This window comes from Halichoerus grypus, chromosome 6 (assembly GCF_964656455.1).
Source record: "Halichoerus grypus chromosome 6, mHalGry1.hap1.1, whole genome shotgun sequence".
In the NCBI taxonomy this organism is placed as follows: Eukaryota; Metazoa; Chordata; class Mammalia; order Carnivora; family Phocidae; genus Halichoerus; species Halichoerus grypus.
Window position 1 is genome coordinate 85,982,341 of NC_135717.1, and position 18,701 is coordinate 86,001,041.

Sequence of the window (18,701 nt, forward strand, 5' to 3'; positions counted from 1 at the left end):
GAGATGGGGGCAGGGAAGGAGGGTAGAGGGAAAGAGAGAAAAAAACTCAAGCAAGCTTCAAGCTCAGTATGGAGCCCAACACAGGGCTCAATCTCATGACACAGAGATCATTACCTGAGCTGAAATCAAGTTAGATACTTAGCCAACTGAGCCACCCAGGCGGCCCTGGACAAATATTTTAAATAAAAAGAAATACCATAAAGAGATGTTCATCCTCACAAGTAAAAGAAAAGTGTACATTCAAATAATACAAGAAAACCCTTTTTATTGTTGAACATTTTATTGACAAAATCAAACAGATTGATAACACACTGTGGTGGTAAAGAAGTGAGGAACCAGGAATTCTTGAATGTTGCTGTGTGGAGATGATAGGTGTACAACCTCTACTGAAATACATACATGTCTATTAAAATTTAATATATACACCTTTGACACAGAAATTTCACTGCTAGAGATTTACTATATTAAGTGCCATTCATTCTACAATTTTTTTACAATTGTAAAAATCTGGGGCAAACCTAAATATTTATTGGAAATAAAACTGGTAAATAAATTTTTGGTACATCCGTTTAATGTAGTATTTGCAGCTGCTTACAAACACTGATGAAGCTCCTCAGGTACTGATATGGAACAAACTGCATGATATATTTTTAAACAAAAACCTAAAGAAGCAATACTATTGTTTGTAGTTATGTAGTATTTTGTTTAGAAGATAGCATGTACATGGTTGCACTTTCCTAGAATATGTCTGGAATACTATTTAAACTATTACATGTCTGCCTCTGAGAAGGGAACTAGGTGAATAGGGGATAAGATAAATAAAGAGAAATTGTTCATTATTTCATATCTCTTATATTTTGAACAATGTGAATGTATTAATTACCTATTAATATCAAGATCATTTAATTATTTTTCATGTAAAATCTTATACTTAATCAAAATGAATTTGTTTTCACATTCTTTGATGGATTGGTTCTTGAAATTCTAGAACAATACATTTATTTTTTGGATGTATAATTTTACTCTTTTTAAAACATTTTTTATACTTGCTGAAGGATGTTTGAAAGATCATAATCCTTCATAAAGCATGCATAGTTGACTAATCTGACTGAATACCCTGAGTTTTTTCCTAGTAGCTATTAAAAAGTGAAAATATTAAAACTTTAGAGACAATCACTCTTTTAATTATTAGGGCCAGTGAACACCTTTTCACAAATGTAACGGAAGTGTCTACTACAATCAGCACTAAAAATATTTGATGAGTTGAGGTATCCACATTTTATATCTGGTAAACTCTGTTGGAAATGCCTGCAAGTAGAGAATATATTTATTTTAGAAAATCATTTCTAAGGTAATATTTATCACGAATTTAAAACATATGTGCAATTCTTTCAATGGACATGCAACATCTACATCCCTCACACAGATCTCTCACTTGAACTTCTTAATCATGTATCACAATTCCCAAGTGCCACCCCCATATATAGATAAATGGTTAATATATTTATTAAACTTGGATCTAAAACTGAATTCCAAATATGTCCTCTTAACATTAGCGGCTACATCATTCTTACAATTACTGGGCCAAAAACCTTAGAAACATCCCTGAATTGTCAGTCTCTCTCACACATTTTTTTTTCTCTCACACATTGAAAGAAGTGTAGAATCTGACCACATTGCACCAGCACCAGCCCTACCATCCTCATCAAGGCACCACATCTCATCTGGATGACTCCAACAGACTCTTAACTAGTGTCCTGCATCCCAACTTTTAGTCCCCATTTCTCACTTCACCAAGGAACACACACCATCTAATCTTTTTTTTTTTTTAAATAATTTATTTATTTATTTGACAGAGAGAGAAAGCGCAAGCAGGGGGAGCGGCAGGCAGAGAGAGAGGGAGAAGCAGGCTCCCCGCCGAGCAGGGAGCCCGATGCGGGCCTCCATCCCAGGACCCTGAGATCATGACCCAAGCCGAAGGCAGACGCCCAACAGACTGAGCCACCCAGGCGCCCCCACACCATCTAATCTTAACAGTGTCCAGAGGGACTCTCTAAAACAGAAAACCTGCCTTTGTCACTCCTCTGTTCAAAACCCTCTAATAGCTTCTCATTGCCCACATGAAATAAACTGAGTTCTTACACTTTTCTGATGCCCTACACATGCTCGCCATTATTACATTATTAGATCTTTTTCTTCATTTTCTAAACTAGATTCCTGGACATCAATGAACAAATGTATGGGATTTACTAATGAGACAGGACTACCAGAAATCATGTGGACTTGTGTGAAATAATAGGATAAAAGACACAAGTTACCACATTAGAGATACAAGATTACTAAGAGATTTACTGGAAAAAGCTCTTTTCTTTTTAGTTCTTGAATGATACCAAGTAAACAAGTACAAGTTGCACTGACAGAAAGAGCTGGGTTTAGATACTTTTCTTTCCTCATTATATTTTTACTATTTCCTGCAACCATACCAGTGAACATGCAAGTATCACAGAACATACAAGAGAAAGATACAAAAGCAAAATGTCTCTATTGTGTTTGGAAGGATCATCCAATAAAGAACATGGGGATAAATGATGCTCTTTGGGACTACTTGAAGTCTGAGATTTGCATTTCGTTGCTTACCAGAGTAGTGAGATCAAATGGAATTCAAGATTTTCCCTAAGTCCCCAAGGATCCTTTCCTATTCTCCACCTATAATCTACCAGGCAGTTCCTGAGCAGAAGAGGGAATGGGGAAACTGTGACATGAAAACTTACACCATCTGAGATAAGAGTGTGCCATTCAGCCACTTCCAGGGATGCTTAGCTCCTACTTTATATAATCCAATCCAATAATTGAATTTTACTTTTGATTGAATGAAATTCTGTGGGAAAGTAGAATTATTGGTATTATTCATAACATCAATGAAAACACCTCACCTGCAAAGGACTCATAAAATACTGGGCACTTTTATCTTCAAATACCACTCTGATAAATGGAGGAGGCAGGCTAATTTCTCCATGGTGTGGAGAAGAAGTTGAAATGGAAAGTCTTTAATGAACGAATCACCCAAGTCTTTGTGACTGGATAAAAGATATCAACAAAGGACATGATGGATTTTAAAAAAATCTCCACATATAATAAAGTGGATGGGTAAATATGACTGCACTAAATCTAGAACTTCTCTTCATGGTAAGACATCTTAAAGAATGTGGAAAGATAAGCTTCAAACCCTGAGACATCTGCAATAATTAAAGAACAAATACATATTTCTATAAATCAGTAAGAAAACAAAGTGATCCAATTAGGAAAAATGGACAAAACGTAAGAACATGTTTTGTGTAAATAAAGCATATAGCCAATAAATATGGAAAGAGCTAAGGTCACTAGGGTCAGGAAAATGCAAATCAAAGCCAAAAGGTTATATTTTACAACTGTTCAATTGGCAGAAAGTAAAAATAACAACACCAAGTTTGTGGAATTGTAGAGATCTTTAAAACAGTTCCAAAAATCATATTGAAAAATAATTTGGAATTCTTATATAAAATTGAACTTGTGCATATCCTATCGCCCAATGATACCATTCCTAGTAAGATTTGCGATAAAGAGAAGAGAAGACACATGGAACAATTTTGCACAGAGACATGTTTAAGAATGTTAAATGAAGGACTATTCATAACAACAAAAACTGGAAACAATCCCATCATCTAGAGAATGGATGAGGTGTACCCAAGCTTTGGAATATTATACAGCAGTGAAAATGAAGAAGCTATACCTACAATTGTTAAAACAGCTTATTCCATTTATTTGCTGTGTACACTGAAGAAAATAAAAATTCTTTGGAATATTATACAGCAGTGAAAATGAAGAAGCTATACCTACAATTGTTAAAACAGCTTATTCCATTTATTTGCTATGTACACTGAAGAAAATAAAAATTCTTTGACATTTTCTTTACTATACAGTGGGAATCATACTGTTTCTTTTGAGGATTTTGTGCACTGAATAATGCATGCAGTGTCAAAAATATCTTTAACGTAAAAAAACCTGTAAATTATTTGTAATCATTATTCCAATTGACATATTTTATTCACTTCAAATGTCTCTTATGGATGCAAATGTGAAGCAACAAATTAATGTTCTTTCCTAAAAGCAATGTAATTTAATCCCCTTCTCTCCCTCTCTCTCTCAACACACACACACACAAACACCACACACACACACACACACACACTCCAATATTTTTTCACTATAATTAAGTTGTATAAGAAAAAATCTTAATAGTGCATCTTTTAGAGTAGATAAAATGGGTGGGTATTATTTAAGCATCACAAAACTGTATCATTCCTAGGCCTCTGAAGAAACACTAAAATTAAATATCCATTGATTCTTTCACTCACATATTTTTGTTAGACTTAGGGGTTTACATAAGTGTATAAAAGCCAATCTCAGTTTTCAGTATCAATGGATTTAAAGCACTGCTTTCATTAACCTCTTGGGCATGGTAAAGCAGAAAAAGACTAAAATCCTAAACCATTAGTGTAAGAGTAATGCTGTTGTACAGCAAAGACTGTCGCAGGGTTTGTATAGTGCATCAGTATTCCAGTTTAGATCTGTCAGCAAGGCTGTCATCAAATGAGGCAAGAGACTATGAAACTCAGCTTTGTTCTAACCCATGACAAAAGTCTCATGGAATGTCAAGGGCTCTAGATTAGTTCATGGAAATAAAAAAGATAACAAGTATATGACGTTTCATTGAAACTCTGAAGCCTATAAACTTCAATGGTAGGACTAAAACTGAAGAATACTGAATTGGAAATTACAGGGAAAATATGGATGACAAATAAATTTAATTTCTGAGAGAAGAAAATTCAGATCACTTAGGAATTGATTGATAACAACTGAGATTCAAAATAATCAAGGTACTCATAAGCTGTACCTGGATTTTCAAAATTTATTTGACTCCATATGCTATAATTTAGTTCATCTGTTTCTTATAGTTAAGAGTGATTCATTCATATTGTTATTTTAATAAGAATTTCAGAAACAAGAAAACACAGATTTCCTTTTTTTAATGATTTTTATTTATTTATTTATTTGACAGAGAGAGAGCGCACAGGCATGGGGAGGGTCTGAGAGAGGGCGAGAAGCAGGCTCCCCGCTGAGCAGGGAGCCCAATGCAGGGCTAGATCCCGGACCCTTAAGGCAGACGTTTAACTGACTGAGCCACCCAGGTGCCCCCCCTTTTTTTAAGTAAGCTCTACACCTAACATGGGGCTTGACTCACAACTCCAAGATCAAGAATCACACCCACTACCAATCAAATGAGCCAGCCAGACACCCCTGAATGTTGTTTGTTTGTTTGTTTGTTTTTTAACATGAGGTTTTTAAGTCTTCCTTCACAATACATTAATAGAAATAATATCGTTAGCAGTAAGCAGTGTAACTTGAATTCAGTGCCTAAATGGAATCATTAGAAGGAAAACTACAGAATCCAATCTGTTGACTTAATACGCCAAATTCTATAAGGAATGGCAAATGTGATCTAGATTTTCTCTTCTAGAAAAAAAAAGAAGAAAAGAGATGCTTCCTCTGTCATTCTAGATGATAAGTAAAAGAAAAATTTATTTTTAGAGAATCATTCCAGCTATATTCAAACTCTCCATTTTTCTTCCTTTTTCCCATGGCCATGAAAGTGAGAGACTCATCATCCCTAAGATGTGTGATCCCTCCCAAATCCTGATAAAGGAACAGAACTCAGTACAATGAGACACTCTCTTTTTCAGATTGCTCAGACCATTGAAGGCACTTTTTCTTTTACCCTGTATCAGCCCTGAGAAACCAAAAACTGAACAGCCTGATGTATACTAAATTTGAAGATGCAACACATACAATAAAAGGACTGAACAACAGTCCGTGGCACACACAACAGAGACATTTCTCTTAGTTTAAACTGTTCTTCTAGGTCTCTGTTAGCCCTGTGTCTCCTCTACAGAGCAATTTGCACCAGTTAACAAGTGTTTCATAAGAAAGTGGCCAAGGGACGCCTGGGTGGCTCAGTTGGTTAAGTGTCTACCATGGGCTCAGGTCATGATCCCAGGACCCTGGGTTCCAGCCTAGCGTGGGGCTTCCTGCTCAGCGGGGAGCCTGTTTCTCCCTCTCCCTCTGCCTTTCCTTCTCCCCCCTACCCCCCAGCCCCCCACACTCATGCTCTCTTTCCCTTGCTCTGCTCTCTCTCAAATAAATAAAACTTAAAAAAAAATGTGGCCAATTAATACTGGAGGAAAGTCTAAACAATTATCCTAACTCAAAATATAGGAATATCACATAAAAAGCATTTACTCAAGTTTTAAAACTAGACATACCTGCTCCTCTTTATTATCAATCTTAATGAGACTAGAATGCAGGTCTTGGCATGACTCCTTACTCTTCTCCCAAGTCTTCTCTTCCCTTGAAAAATAGTAACAGCTTTTTCCACAGCAGTACATTTGTTCTTGAAGTGTGAGATTGTCTTTATCTTGAAAACAAAATCCACCATGATCCTCAACCACGAGAACACTTAGAGACCTGCACCTTCTATATATTTCATTGCTTAGTTCAGACTGAATGACCAAAGAATAAGTGGCATTCTATATCACAAAAGTCTAATGTTGGGCATAGCTTTATGGTCAAATTGTGGAGCCAGGGACTGTCTCTGACAGATCTCAGACCATTGTTAGGATTGCACTGAGAAATCTTGACTTCTCAAGGACAAATACACTACAGCAACATGGAACAATTCTCCCTGCAGGGAGAAATCCACCAAAGGAATTATGGGGATGGTATTAATTTTAAGGGATTTATATTGGGAAGAACTCATTCACGGGGATAAATTACTCAAATAATCAAATCAACATGACTTTGTGAAAGTCAAGTGTTCAATTACCTATAATAAAGAAAATGGATTTGACTAAAAAAAGATGAGCAAATTAAGGGACCTGACAAAGTTCAATGTAAAGTTTTAAAATTATATATTGAAATGGAACAGAAGGGGATAATTCCATTAAAAAAAATCTAAAAGTATCAGTGTAAGTATTCAGTACGTACCTATAATAGGTGGTAAAACTGAGTCATATTCAACTTCTCCAAAGGAAGCGTTTTTGTCTTCTACGTCTTTCATATCTTGCATTGTGTTTCCAGAACACCTCTGAAAAACTTCAACCCATATTAGAAAATTAAGGTCATGAATGACTTTAATAGGTCACTTTATTGTAATCACTCTAATTCCAAATGACATGGTGAATGCTGTTGACTAAATGAAAGTACAATCAGAGAAAATATTAGGATAAAATACTATATAGTGTCAGAATATAAAACAGATTTTTATTATAGAGCTTTAACTTGCTATCTATTATTTGTTAAGTATATAAAACAGTAATCAACTTTTATAAAACAGAAAATATAAACAGGAAATCAAATATATTACTAGTTTCTATGTCATCTACACTTCAAATAAAGATTTCAAAGTTGGTGAAGTTGAGTATTCAGTATATTATTTCGCACTTAGTATTTGCACGTAAAGCTAAATACAGGGATCTGGCCCTCCAGAATAAAATTATAATTGATTCATTGAATGTGTATGGAGTAAGAGCTCAGATGGCTCCTTCTAATATGCAAAAGAAAAGTTAAAAATCTCTGAGAGAAATAGCAATATCTTCCCAAAACTCACAAATAAAAAATATAAAAACATGAAGTATATGGCTCTTTCAGTGTGTGAATATTAAAAGAAAAATACTTTATGGATTTGTTACACAATTGAGAATGTTCATTTCCAAATCTGCTATGACCCATCATCATTCAATCAAATTCAATGTCTACTTGTAAAAATCCAACAACATCCATTGCACAGTCTCTTAATGTATTCAATTGCAATAAATATAACTATTGCTTCAATTCAGCCATCCATTACAATGTTCATATACTGTATCTGAATTAAAAAGACACATTAAGGGGCGCCTGGGTGGTTCAGTTGGTTAAGCCTCCAATTCTTGGTTTCACTCTGGTCATGATCTCAGGGTCCTGGGTTCAAGCTCCCCCACCAGCACCACACACAGCATGGAGTCTGCTTGAGAGTCTCTCTCTTTAGCCCTCGCCCTGCTCTCTTGAATCTCTCACTCTAAAATAAGTAAATACATTAAAAAAAAAAAAGACACGTTAAGATGTCTGGTACCTAAATAATTTCTTGTACCTACAATTTCTTGTGACTAATCATTTTTCTTGTCCCTTCCTTGCTGTCTATCCAAGGACACATGGTACAAAACTATTTTGGCAGGGCCTCCAAGAAACTTACAACATAAACTTTATGCACATCTAAAAATAGCTAACTTCATTGCAGCACATGGCTGGCTCAGTGGGTAGAGAAAGAGACTCTTGATCTCAGGGTCTTTGGTTAAAGCCCCATGTTGGGTGTGAGGCTTCTTAGAAAATTTTTTTTAAAAATCCTTATGTTCCACATATGAGTGAAACTTCCCTTCTCAACTTCCTGCTTATCCTCCAATAAATACACAGATATCCCTCATTCTATCTCAGAAAAAAAATTGCTTTTCATTGGGCAAGACTGAAATTCTCACCCCTGGTATGGATTTCATCCCCTATTGAATCTTTGGTGATCGTGATCTCCTACTATTATATTTCTCTCTTGAACCCTCAACATTTTCCTTCTCATGGCTCCCTTCTTTTGCATATGTTCATCTCAAGTCACCTCTCCCACAAAATTTCCTGTCCTTTCTTCTTCATATTTTTTGTAACAGAATTGCTTTTCTAACTCTTGGATTGGGGATAGAATAAGGTTGTTCATAAATTTCATTCATGAGACACTCAGCATTGCTAGCACATTAACCATTACATTTATCTACTTTTATACTTTATTTCGTCCTATCTTCCTACCTATCTCAAGCAGTACAACTAATGCCCATTACAAACACAGCCTTGATACATTTTACATATACTTTTGTTGTCACTGTATTTATTTTGTTTTTAACTATTTAAGCTTAAAAGAAAATATAAGGATATACAAGAACTTTTGTGCTCTTGCTCCTGTTTCATTTCATATTATCTTCCTGAATTTCATCTACATTGTTGTATATCACTGTAGTTTGTTTTAACTGCTACATAAACTGCATTGGGAAATAAATTGCAGAGGTTTCATTTACTCTCCCATTAGTGGTCATTTATGTAGTTTTGAGGTGTTTGATATTATGGTCATATGTGGTCATTTGTGTAGTTCTGAAGTGATTGATTTGTAAATGGCACTGCTGCAATCAGTTTTGTAGATGCACATTTCTGTGCATGTGTAAGTACATCTGTTGTACATATACTTAGGCTGAGAATGACTGACTCAATGTTCAGCTTGAGGAGATAATACCAAACTGACAGTGTCGGAGTCAGTTTATAGTTCCTTTACAATGTATGAGATCCTGTACATCCACATATGTTCAACACATGGGAAATTTTTGCTTAACCATAATTTAGAAAAAATTTTCTGTACTTACCGTTTCAGCTTCCTAATGTTTGAGTAAATTTCAACCATTGTAATCAGGCTTTGACCCGACCTACCATTCCACTAATCTACTCTAGAAAATGTCATTAGTGACCTCTCTCTTGCCAAATATAATAAACATAACTTTCCCTATTAGAATACTTCATCTTTCTGTACTACTTGGAATCCGTAACTATCTTTAGCCTCCTCTCCATATGATGTTTTGGATCCCCTCCTTGTTTAACCAAACCATCACTGTTTTTCACTATTTGCTCCTCTTACACTTACTTCTAAATGTCGAATTATCTTAAGAATCATCCTCGTCACCTTTGTTCTTCTAGCATAATCTACTCTCCCTCCTTTTACAAGGTGACACATGGTCTAGCTTCTGCTTTCCTCTACTGTGTTTTTGAATAACTGTTACATTAATTTTTGAATCCACAATTCATATCTCTAATCTAGGCATCTCTCTTGATCTCCAGACTTTAAATCCTATCCTATATGTGCGGATGGTCTGTGTCTACTGCCAAAACTCATTCTAGAAGACTCGGACCAATCTAATTCTTTTTGGTCATCTCCAATGATATGCCACCAGCACCTCACTCTTCACCATTACTAGCACACACACACACACACACACACACACCTTGAATCATAGCCTAATATTCCTCTTGTGTTTTCTATAACGTTTAGTGGACTATATTCACCAAGGTGTATAACCCGATATCAAATGGTAACACTGATTCATCTGTCTCTCTCACGGATCCAATAAAAGGCATATCCTAACAATTCTACACATTAAATATTTCCCATATGTGGTCCCTACTCTTCATTACTTCTTTCATGACAATAATTCAGTCATTCTAACTAACCCTGATTCCTGAAATATCCTCTTATCTTGTCCCTTCACTCACTTTCCAGTCTATTCAGATTGACCTTTCCAAAATCCCTATCTGCTCATGGGACATGGGTCCTGTTTTGCCCTCCAGTAAATCTTCCAATAGTTTCTTTCTTGTTTTTAGAACAGATCTAAAAATTTCCTAACATGATATTAATATTACCATAAATTGCATATCTAGCGAAACCTATTTCTACCTACTTATTTTATTTACCCAAAACTGAAATTCTCCTAACACATCAATATGTTCTTCTGTTCATGTTGTTCTTCCTGGAAGAGTCTTCTCTACCATGAGTTTCCTGATTACATCCTATCTATCCTTTATATCATGTCAATTACTATCTCTTAGAGGAAACTTTCTTGACCTCAGCATGGAATATCCCATCCATCTGATATCTTCATGCCATTATTGCAGCACTAATAATATTTATTTTAAAAACTGCTTCATTAAAAAAAAAATCTTCCCCTTTAAGACGAGCTCATTGAGAGCTCACTTTTAAAAATTCCTTTATCTTTAATGCAATACATAGTTCCTGACCCAGCAAAGATACTCAAAATTGTTGCTGAATGAATGAAACAAAGAAAAATAAACATCAGGGAAAAGATATTAAAAACAAGTATTCTATAAATTTTTCTAAATTGATGTGAAATCTATAAAAAGTGATATAGAAAATAGATCAACTTTATAGTCCTCTGTGATTTAAGCAGTATTGAAGTATGATAAAGAATGTAATATTCAAGTAAAGATTTTTCCAGTCTCTGATCTTATGGAATGCCTCCTTCCACACTGTACATTTCAGCCAAATTTTCTGCCATTACAGCTATTGCTTACACTATTTTGTGTGGTATAAAACCTAAATGATAGCAAAATAATAAAATCATAATCATCATCAATATTATCATCAACACATCATAATTACTAACATTTCTATAGGACTTTATGATTTACAAAGTTTCAGCAGAAGTTCAGTAGTTATAGCATCTCATTTTCCACTCTGGCTCATTGTTCTCATAAGAACTGTGTGCCTGATACTCACGCATATATCCTAAGCCTGTGATTATCAGCAGGAAGATAACACATATAACTCCCAGGGTTAATGCAACAATACGCCATCGAAATTCTGTACAAAATCAGAAAGCAAAATGTACAGTAAGCATTGAGCCTAGGAAGGCCCTCAGAATTAGAACAAAATGGAAATTCATTCTAGAACTTGAATATCACTATTTACTCTGGTCACAAGACTCATTGAATATTACATTTAAATGTACCTCTTCATATATAAAGAACCAGATATATAATATCAAAATGTATAGACACAATTATCATGATTTTACTTTTTCTTACTTGACATCATAATGTTTTCAGAAACGGGAAAACAAACTGAAATACCTTTACCTCTCCTTTTATCCACTGGACATCTTTCGCCCTTCTGTTTCCTTGAATATGGAAATAGCAGATTCGCGTATGTCACTCTCTCCTTACTCATTTTTGAGGGCTGCAGTAAAGAACACAGCTCAAATCCTATGCAATGTTTCATGAGGCATGAAAATAACAATATCATGAAATGAGAGTGACAGCTAAGCATATGATAAGCATGATCATCTGAAATAAGCAAGTTAAAGTAAATATTTATCTGGGACTGTTAGGATTTTTTTTTTTTACATTTCTCTTTGTAATAACTTAAACAGAGATCTTACACAATAATGGTTCCACTACTGTATATGGACATGTTATGTTTCATTTTTTTTAAACTGAATTCATTGCCAAATTTAAAAATTTATATATTAAATACTCACCTAAAAATCTAGACTTATATTAGCTTTTGAAAAATTATGTCTGATCACTTAATGCCTGCTTTATGCCCAAGTGGCAACTTTATTGACACCAAAAACAGTAACTTCCTCTTTAGTAAGGACACACACATTCCAATTTGACAAACTCCTCACCTGCCACATGGCTTATGTCAGATACCACTCATTCATCCACATTATCACTTGAACTTTATAGTCAGTGGGTCATGACCCTGTTTTCAGAGTGTGAGGAAAATGCAGAAATCATGGGGTTCAACAAAAGGGAGTTACAGAAGTAACATTACATGAGGGAGGTATAACTTGTAATTCTAACAACAATGCTGCACAGTGGTCCTTTCTATTTGTAGATGAGGAAAACTGAAGCTCCAAGAGCATAAACAGTATTCCCAAGTCAGAGAGCAAATAAATGATAGTCTTTTATTAAAATAAATATAAATCTTATAAATATAGTAAATAAATAGGTGTAATATATATTAAATATAGTCTAGTTCAGATAAATAAATATATTAAAATATTATATCTAAAAATAGTATACTTAAATATAATTTTTATAAATATATATTTAGTTCAAGTATATATATTATATATATAGCTAATTTATATTTATCCAAATATATGATTCTTCACCTACATGTAACTCATATGAACAATACCTTCCAAAGAATACCTAATAAATTCTCTCCCATAGAATTAAAAAAAAAAATAGTGATTAAATGGAGAAAACATTTTTCCCAAAAGAAGATTTTTGGTAAGTGTAGAAAGAACTAGATAACTGTTCTTAAATAGATTTGAAACTGGGATTTTTAAAATATCTTAATATTTCACCATTCAGTTAATTTAGAATGTCAGGAAACATGATTTGAACAATTATTAATAATGATAAACTGTATAGACACACTGCCATTTGATTTTCAATAAATACTCTCTCCACCAAAGTGCCAAATTATAAGCTCATTTTTGTCTTAAGGTCACATTTTCTAACCTAACTGGATTTGTTTAGTTATATATTAATTGAATATCCATATAACAAAATAACAAGACAATAAATTTGCAAATATAAACCTGGATTTATTTTAGGTAAAAATAACCATATTATCAAAGCATCAAACTTTTTTACTACACTTTACTGGAAGAGAAGAGAATTTAACCTTTGGATAATTCACTGCTAACCAGTTAGGTAATACCTATAGAGACAATAGGGGGAGAACACATTTTATATTGTCTAAAAAAGAATTAAATAGTCCTTAAAACATCTAAGAATTTAAAAAATCATATTCTGCGTAGGAAATATTTTAACCACTCTCATTCTGATCCATTCCTGTCTTCACTTGTAGAATAAAGTTAACATTAGATATGAATTAACATGGATCCCAAAGTCAGTTATTTTCTGCAACATTCTAAACACCCGCCCCTCCCAACTTCCTACATAGCTTTCCTGTAGCAAATTCTACTTTATCCCTCTTTGCTCCACAATGGGACAGCACAGGCCTGGGTCACACAAGCTCGCTGGCTGTAATACCTGCATCCGTGCCTTGGGATCTCACCAGCTGGAGAAATAGCGTGGTCAGGAACACAGCTATGATGTCCTGGCTCTGCGGGCCTTTCACCTCTGCTTTGACTCTAGCAGGTACTTGCTGATATGCTTCACTGACTCTCAGAGAGCCCATGTCAGAAGAAAGAATGCCAAGGATCATGTGACATTAGATATCCCCCCACACAGTTTCCACTGGTGTCAGTCTCTCATTAACTCCTGCACTCTACTCTGTGTCCGACAAGAGTCATAGAAAACTCAAATGCTAAATCTTATACACATTTTCTGGATCAGTTTAAACCTGGGATTTAGCAGGTAACTTGAAGATTGAAAAAAAAAAAAAGGCCTTCTAAAATCTCATGAGATTAGAAATGCTTAACAATAAAATTGAAAACTTATGAAAATAAAAAGTGAAATATCTGTATTCTACCTGACATGATTCATATGTTTTCTTTTTATGGAATGAAAGTAAGTTCCCAATTGTTACATATATGTAGTAAAAATAGAGGATGTCTAAATGTGTTCAAATTTTAGATCCTATTTTTAACAAACATCCTAAGGATGGCCGGATTGTTTCATATATTACAATAAATCTAAATATCTAAAAATTGAGATATGAATGATTCGAAGAATATCACATTTCTACTTATTTTTCATGATCTCTTTAAATTGCCTGAAAAAGCCAACTCTTTAAGTAATAAAAATTAAGACACAAACACAGAGAAATATTTAAAATATTGAATAGGTTTGTGTGTAGTCCTTTTAAAACATCAAAGTCAAATCCATCTGTTCCAATAGTTGTAGCAAAAACTATCAGAGCATTTTTTAAAAAAGGTTATTTGTTTAATTCAGTGAGCAGCTTTATGTCCTATTTAACCCCAGAAGTCAGTGTTAGGCAGGAACAAAAGATGTTTTTGTTTTATTTTTTCATGTGAACCACATTGATCTGTGCACCACAAGGTCCCCGATGCTCTGACGCTTTAAAATTCTTAGAAATGTGTACTGATAATTGAAATCCACCTCTATGCCAGCTACACCAGGTGAAGTTTATTCAAAGGCACTTTCCCATGGTTTGAGCTACCTTTTCCATCACTCGCAAAACACAAATGTCTTATACTCTTCTAAATAATGGTGTAGCACATGTGAGAGTCTCTAGCTCTTTTTCTTGTAAGTTTGCCTTTTTCGCATGCACTTTCTGTGCTAAGACCTAACTAATTGTTTTCAGGAAGTAGGTTTCTGACATAAAGAGAGAAAGCATTCTGCAAATTCTCCATGCAACAGGGCTTTCTCTTAAAGGCAAACATGGTCCTCAGGCATGCCTATGAACTAAGATCTTCCAGGTCCTGGGTGTAATTATTCTGCATAGCAGTTGCACATCTCTATCTATGCCTAAGTCAAATTCCCCAATACCAAAATATGTCATTTAACAGAAATATATTGATAACTCTTTTTTTGCTACTAAATACTATATACTTTACTGGTAAAGGATAATTAAGCTGGCAAAGTGACTGTGAACGACTGTTTTAGAGGGTGGATAGTATGACTTCTAAACTCTCAGTGCAGTGCTGTCTTCTGGGGTGTGAGGCATTAAGACCTGACTGTAGTTTATATTGTCTCCTTCTGAAACAGCAGCTGAGCGAAGTGACTGATTTTGGAAGTCCCATCCTCTTCAGCAGCATCCAGAATACCTTCCATGCAAATGAGTCTGCTGAGAGATTGAGCCTTAGGATCAGAATCCATTAGGTGGTATTGAATAACATTTGTATATGTTAAGAACCAAGTAGAAAAATGACTCTAAAAGTTTGCATGCATTCACAGGAATGCATTGCCTCTAATCTTTTTGAAAGTTGTATAGATTATGTTTATCATTGTTTAATATTAACAGATCAGCTCGTACATATGCATACCTAAAAATTGGGACAAAGCACCAATGAAAAGCACTCATTAGCAATTTTGTTAGGGCTTTTTCAATAAGATGCCAGGTGTATTAAAACTAAAATAGATATAATAAGTTCTAAAACCTATCAAGTTATATAGCTTTAAATATTTTATCAACAATATTTATAAGAAGTAAAAATAAAAAGTACTATCGTCAGAGTTGGGTGTATGGCTATTTTTTAAGATTTACTTTTAATTTTCTATTTTGAAGAATGAAGCTATTATTAATCAGTCCATTATAAAGACATTATCCCCAAAGGACTTCTGTCCTTAAAACATCCACACACTTATGTAATTGATATCAATGTATTTTAGTGCATCTTAAAATGTTTCTTGGGTGGCTTAGTCGGTTAAGCGGCTGCCTTCGGCCTGGGTCATGATCCCAGGGTCCTGGGATCGAGTCCCACATCGGGCTCCTTGCTCAGCAGGGAGCCTGCTTCTCCCTCTCTCTCCCTCTGTTTGTGCTCTCTCTGTCAAATAAATAAAATCTTTAAAAAAAAAAAAAAAGACTTTATTTCGGGACGCCTGGGTGGCTCAGTTGGTTAAGCAACTGCCTTCGGCTCAGGTCATGATACTGGAGTCCTGGGATCGAGTCCCACATCAGGCTCCCTGCTCGGCAGGAAGTCTGCTTCTCCCTCTGACCCTCCCCCCTCTCATGCTCTCTCTCTCTCATTCTCTCTCTCAAATAAATAAATGAAAATATTTAAAAAATTAAAAAAAAATGTTTCTTATGCCTCTTTCCTACATCAACTTTTATTTATCCTGTAAGGTTTCACTGAAATATCGCTCAGGTTCACTACTTTTACATTCATCAAACCTACCCTGTGTCAAAGAAAAGTAAAAACTATAATGATACTGAGGAAAAAGATTGATAAGGTGGAGAAACCAAGATCTAACACCAAAATGAAATAACTTAAATAAAATAAGAGGGAGAGAGAGAGAGATGTTCATGCTAACAGACATAAACAGAACAAAGCAGAATGATAGTAGGATCTAACTAAATTTGTGTGAAATTTATAATAAAGCAGGGAGAGTGCATAAAATACTGAAATAATATTCCAAAAGCAAAGGTCCATGAGAAAACAGGTTTTCATTTTTATTTTTCATATCATGTACTTCTTATATACTATTTTCATTTATTTACTTTTTTATCATAAAATTGGTAAAAGTTAAGTGAGTGTGAAGAAATCATGAGTCCAAATTGCTTGGTTATGTTACACTCAAGATACAGGGAAATAGGGAAAAGTGATATAATTTGACAATAAATAGGAGCTTGTGTAAACAGAAATGAAAATGATGAAGGGAGACAGTTTGCTTTACTTGTCATCCTTAAGAATATTTCCATATATAATTTTTGTTCAATAACATACATTGGTACAATAAATCTCAAAATATTTGGGAGGAGTCAGGTTACACTTTTGCCTTTAGTAGCTAAAGACTTAGGCCTTGATTTTCCTTCTCCAGATGCTGCTACTCGGCATTTTTCTTTTTTTTTTTTTCACGTTTTTTTATTTTATTATGTTATGTTAAATACCATATATTATATCATTAGTTTTTGATGTAGTGTTCCATGATTCATTGTTTGCGTATAACACCCAGTGCTCCATTCAATACATGCCCTCTTTAATACCCATCACCAGGCTAACCCATCCCCCCACCCCCTCCCCTCTAAAACACTCAGTTTGTTTCTGAGTCCATAGTCTCTCATGGTTCTTCTCCCTTTCCGATTCCCCCTCTTCATTTTTCCCTTCCTGCTATCTTCTTCTTTTTTTTTTTTTTAACACATAATGTATTATTTGTTTCAGAGGTACAGGTCTGTGATTCATCAGTCTTACACAATTCACAGTGCTCACCATAGCACATACCCTCCCCAATGTCTATCAACCAGCCACCCCCTCCCTCCCCTCCTTAGTTGACCGTAGAGTTGAGGGTTGAGGGTCCATTTCTGGGCTCTCTATTCTGTTCCATTGATCTATGTGTCTGTTTTTGTGCCAGTACCATACTGTCTTGATGATGACAGCTTTGTAATAGATCTTGAAGTCTGGAAATGTGATGCCACCAGCTTTGCTTTTCTTTTTCAACATTCCTTTGGCTATTCGGGGTCTTTTCTGGTTCCATACAAATTGTAGGATTCTTTGTTCCATTTCTTTGAAAAAAGTGGATGGTATTTTGATAGGGATTGCATTGAATGTGTAGATTGCTCTAGGAAGCATTGACAGCTTCACAATATTTGTTCTTCCAATCCATGAGCATGGAACGTTTTTCCATTTCTTTGTGTCTTCCTCAATTTCTTTCATGAGTATTTTATAGTTTTATGATAACAGATCCTTTACCTCTTTGGTTAGAATTATTCCTAGGTATCTTCTGATTTGCGGTGCAATTGTAAATGGGATCAACTCCTTAATTTCTCTTTCTTCTGTCTTGTTGTTGGTGTATAGGAATGCCACTGATTTCTGTGCATTGATTTTATATCCTGTCACTTTACTGAATTCCTGTATGAGTTCTAGCAGTTTGGGCGTGGAGTCTATTGGGTTTTCTACATAAAGCATCATATCATCTGCAAACAGTGAGTTTGACTCCTTCTTTGCCGATTTGGATGCCTTTTATTTCTTTTTGTTGTCTGACTGCTCTGGCTAGGACTTCTAGTATTATGTTGAATAGCGGTGGTGATAGTGGACATCTCTGCCGTGTTCCTGACCTTAGGGAGAAAGCTCTCAGGTTTTCCCCATTGAGAATGATATTCACTGTGGGTTTTTCATAATGGCTTTTATGATATTGAGGTATGTACCCTCTATCCCTATACTCTGAAGAGTTTTGGTCAAGAAAGAATGCTGTACTTTGTCACATGATTTTTCTGCATCTATTGAGAGGATCATATGGTTCTTGTTTGTTCTTTTATTAATGTATTGTATCACATTGATTGATTTGCAGATGTTGAACCAAATTGCAGCCCAGGAATAAATCCCACTTGTTCGTGGTGAATAATCTTTTTAATGTACCATTGTATCCTA

At 34.9% G+C, this 18,701-nt stretch overlaps 1 protein-coding gene across 2 annotated transcripts; it reads right to left on the minus strand.

The window, feature by feature from the left end:
• Window positions 1-261: 261 nt before the first annotated feature.
• On the minus strand, window positions 262-13,854 carry LOC118555523 (natural killer cells antigen CD94-like). 2 transcript variants are annotated; one of them, XM_036123681.2, is made up of 7 exons: window positions 13,741-13,854; window positions 11,806-11,905; window positions 11,447-11,530; window positions 7,081-7,188; window positions 6,360-6,511; window positions 2,772-2,878; window positions 262-1,308 (listed from the first exon to the last, which is right to left on the minus strand). In XM_036123681.2, the coding sequence occupies exons 1-7, from the start codon at window positions 13,744-13,746 to the stop codon at window positions 1,182-1,184; spliced, it is 684 nt and encodes a 227-aa protein (XP_035979574.2). In that variant the 5' UTR covers window positions 13,747-13,854; the 3' UTR covers window positions 262-1,181. The 2 variants fall into 2 exon arrangements, with proteins under 2 accessions (XP_035979574.2, XP_035979572.2); XM_036123679.2 differs by having other exon boundaries at window positions 11,800-11,905.
• Between the last annotated feature and the right edge of the window lie 4,847 nt (window positions 13,855-18,701).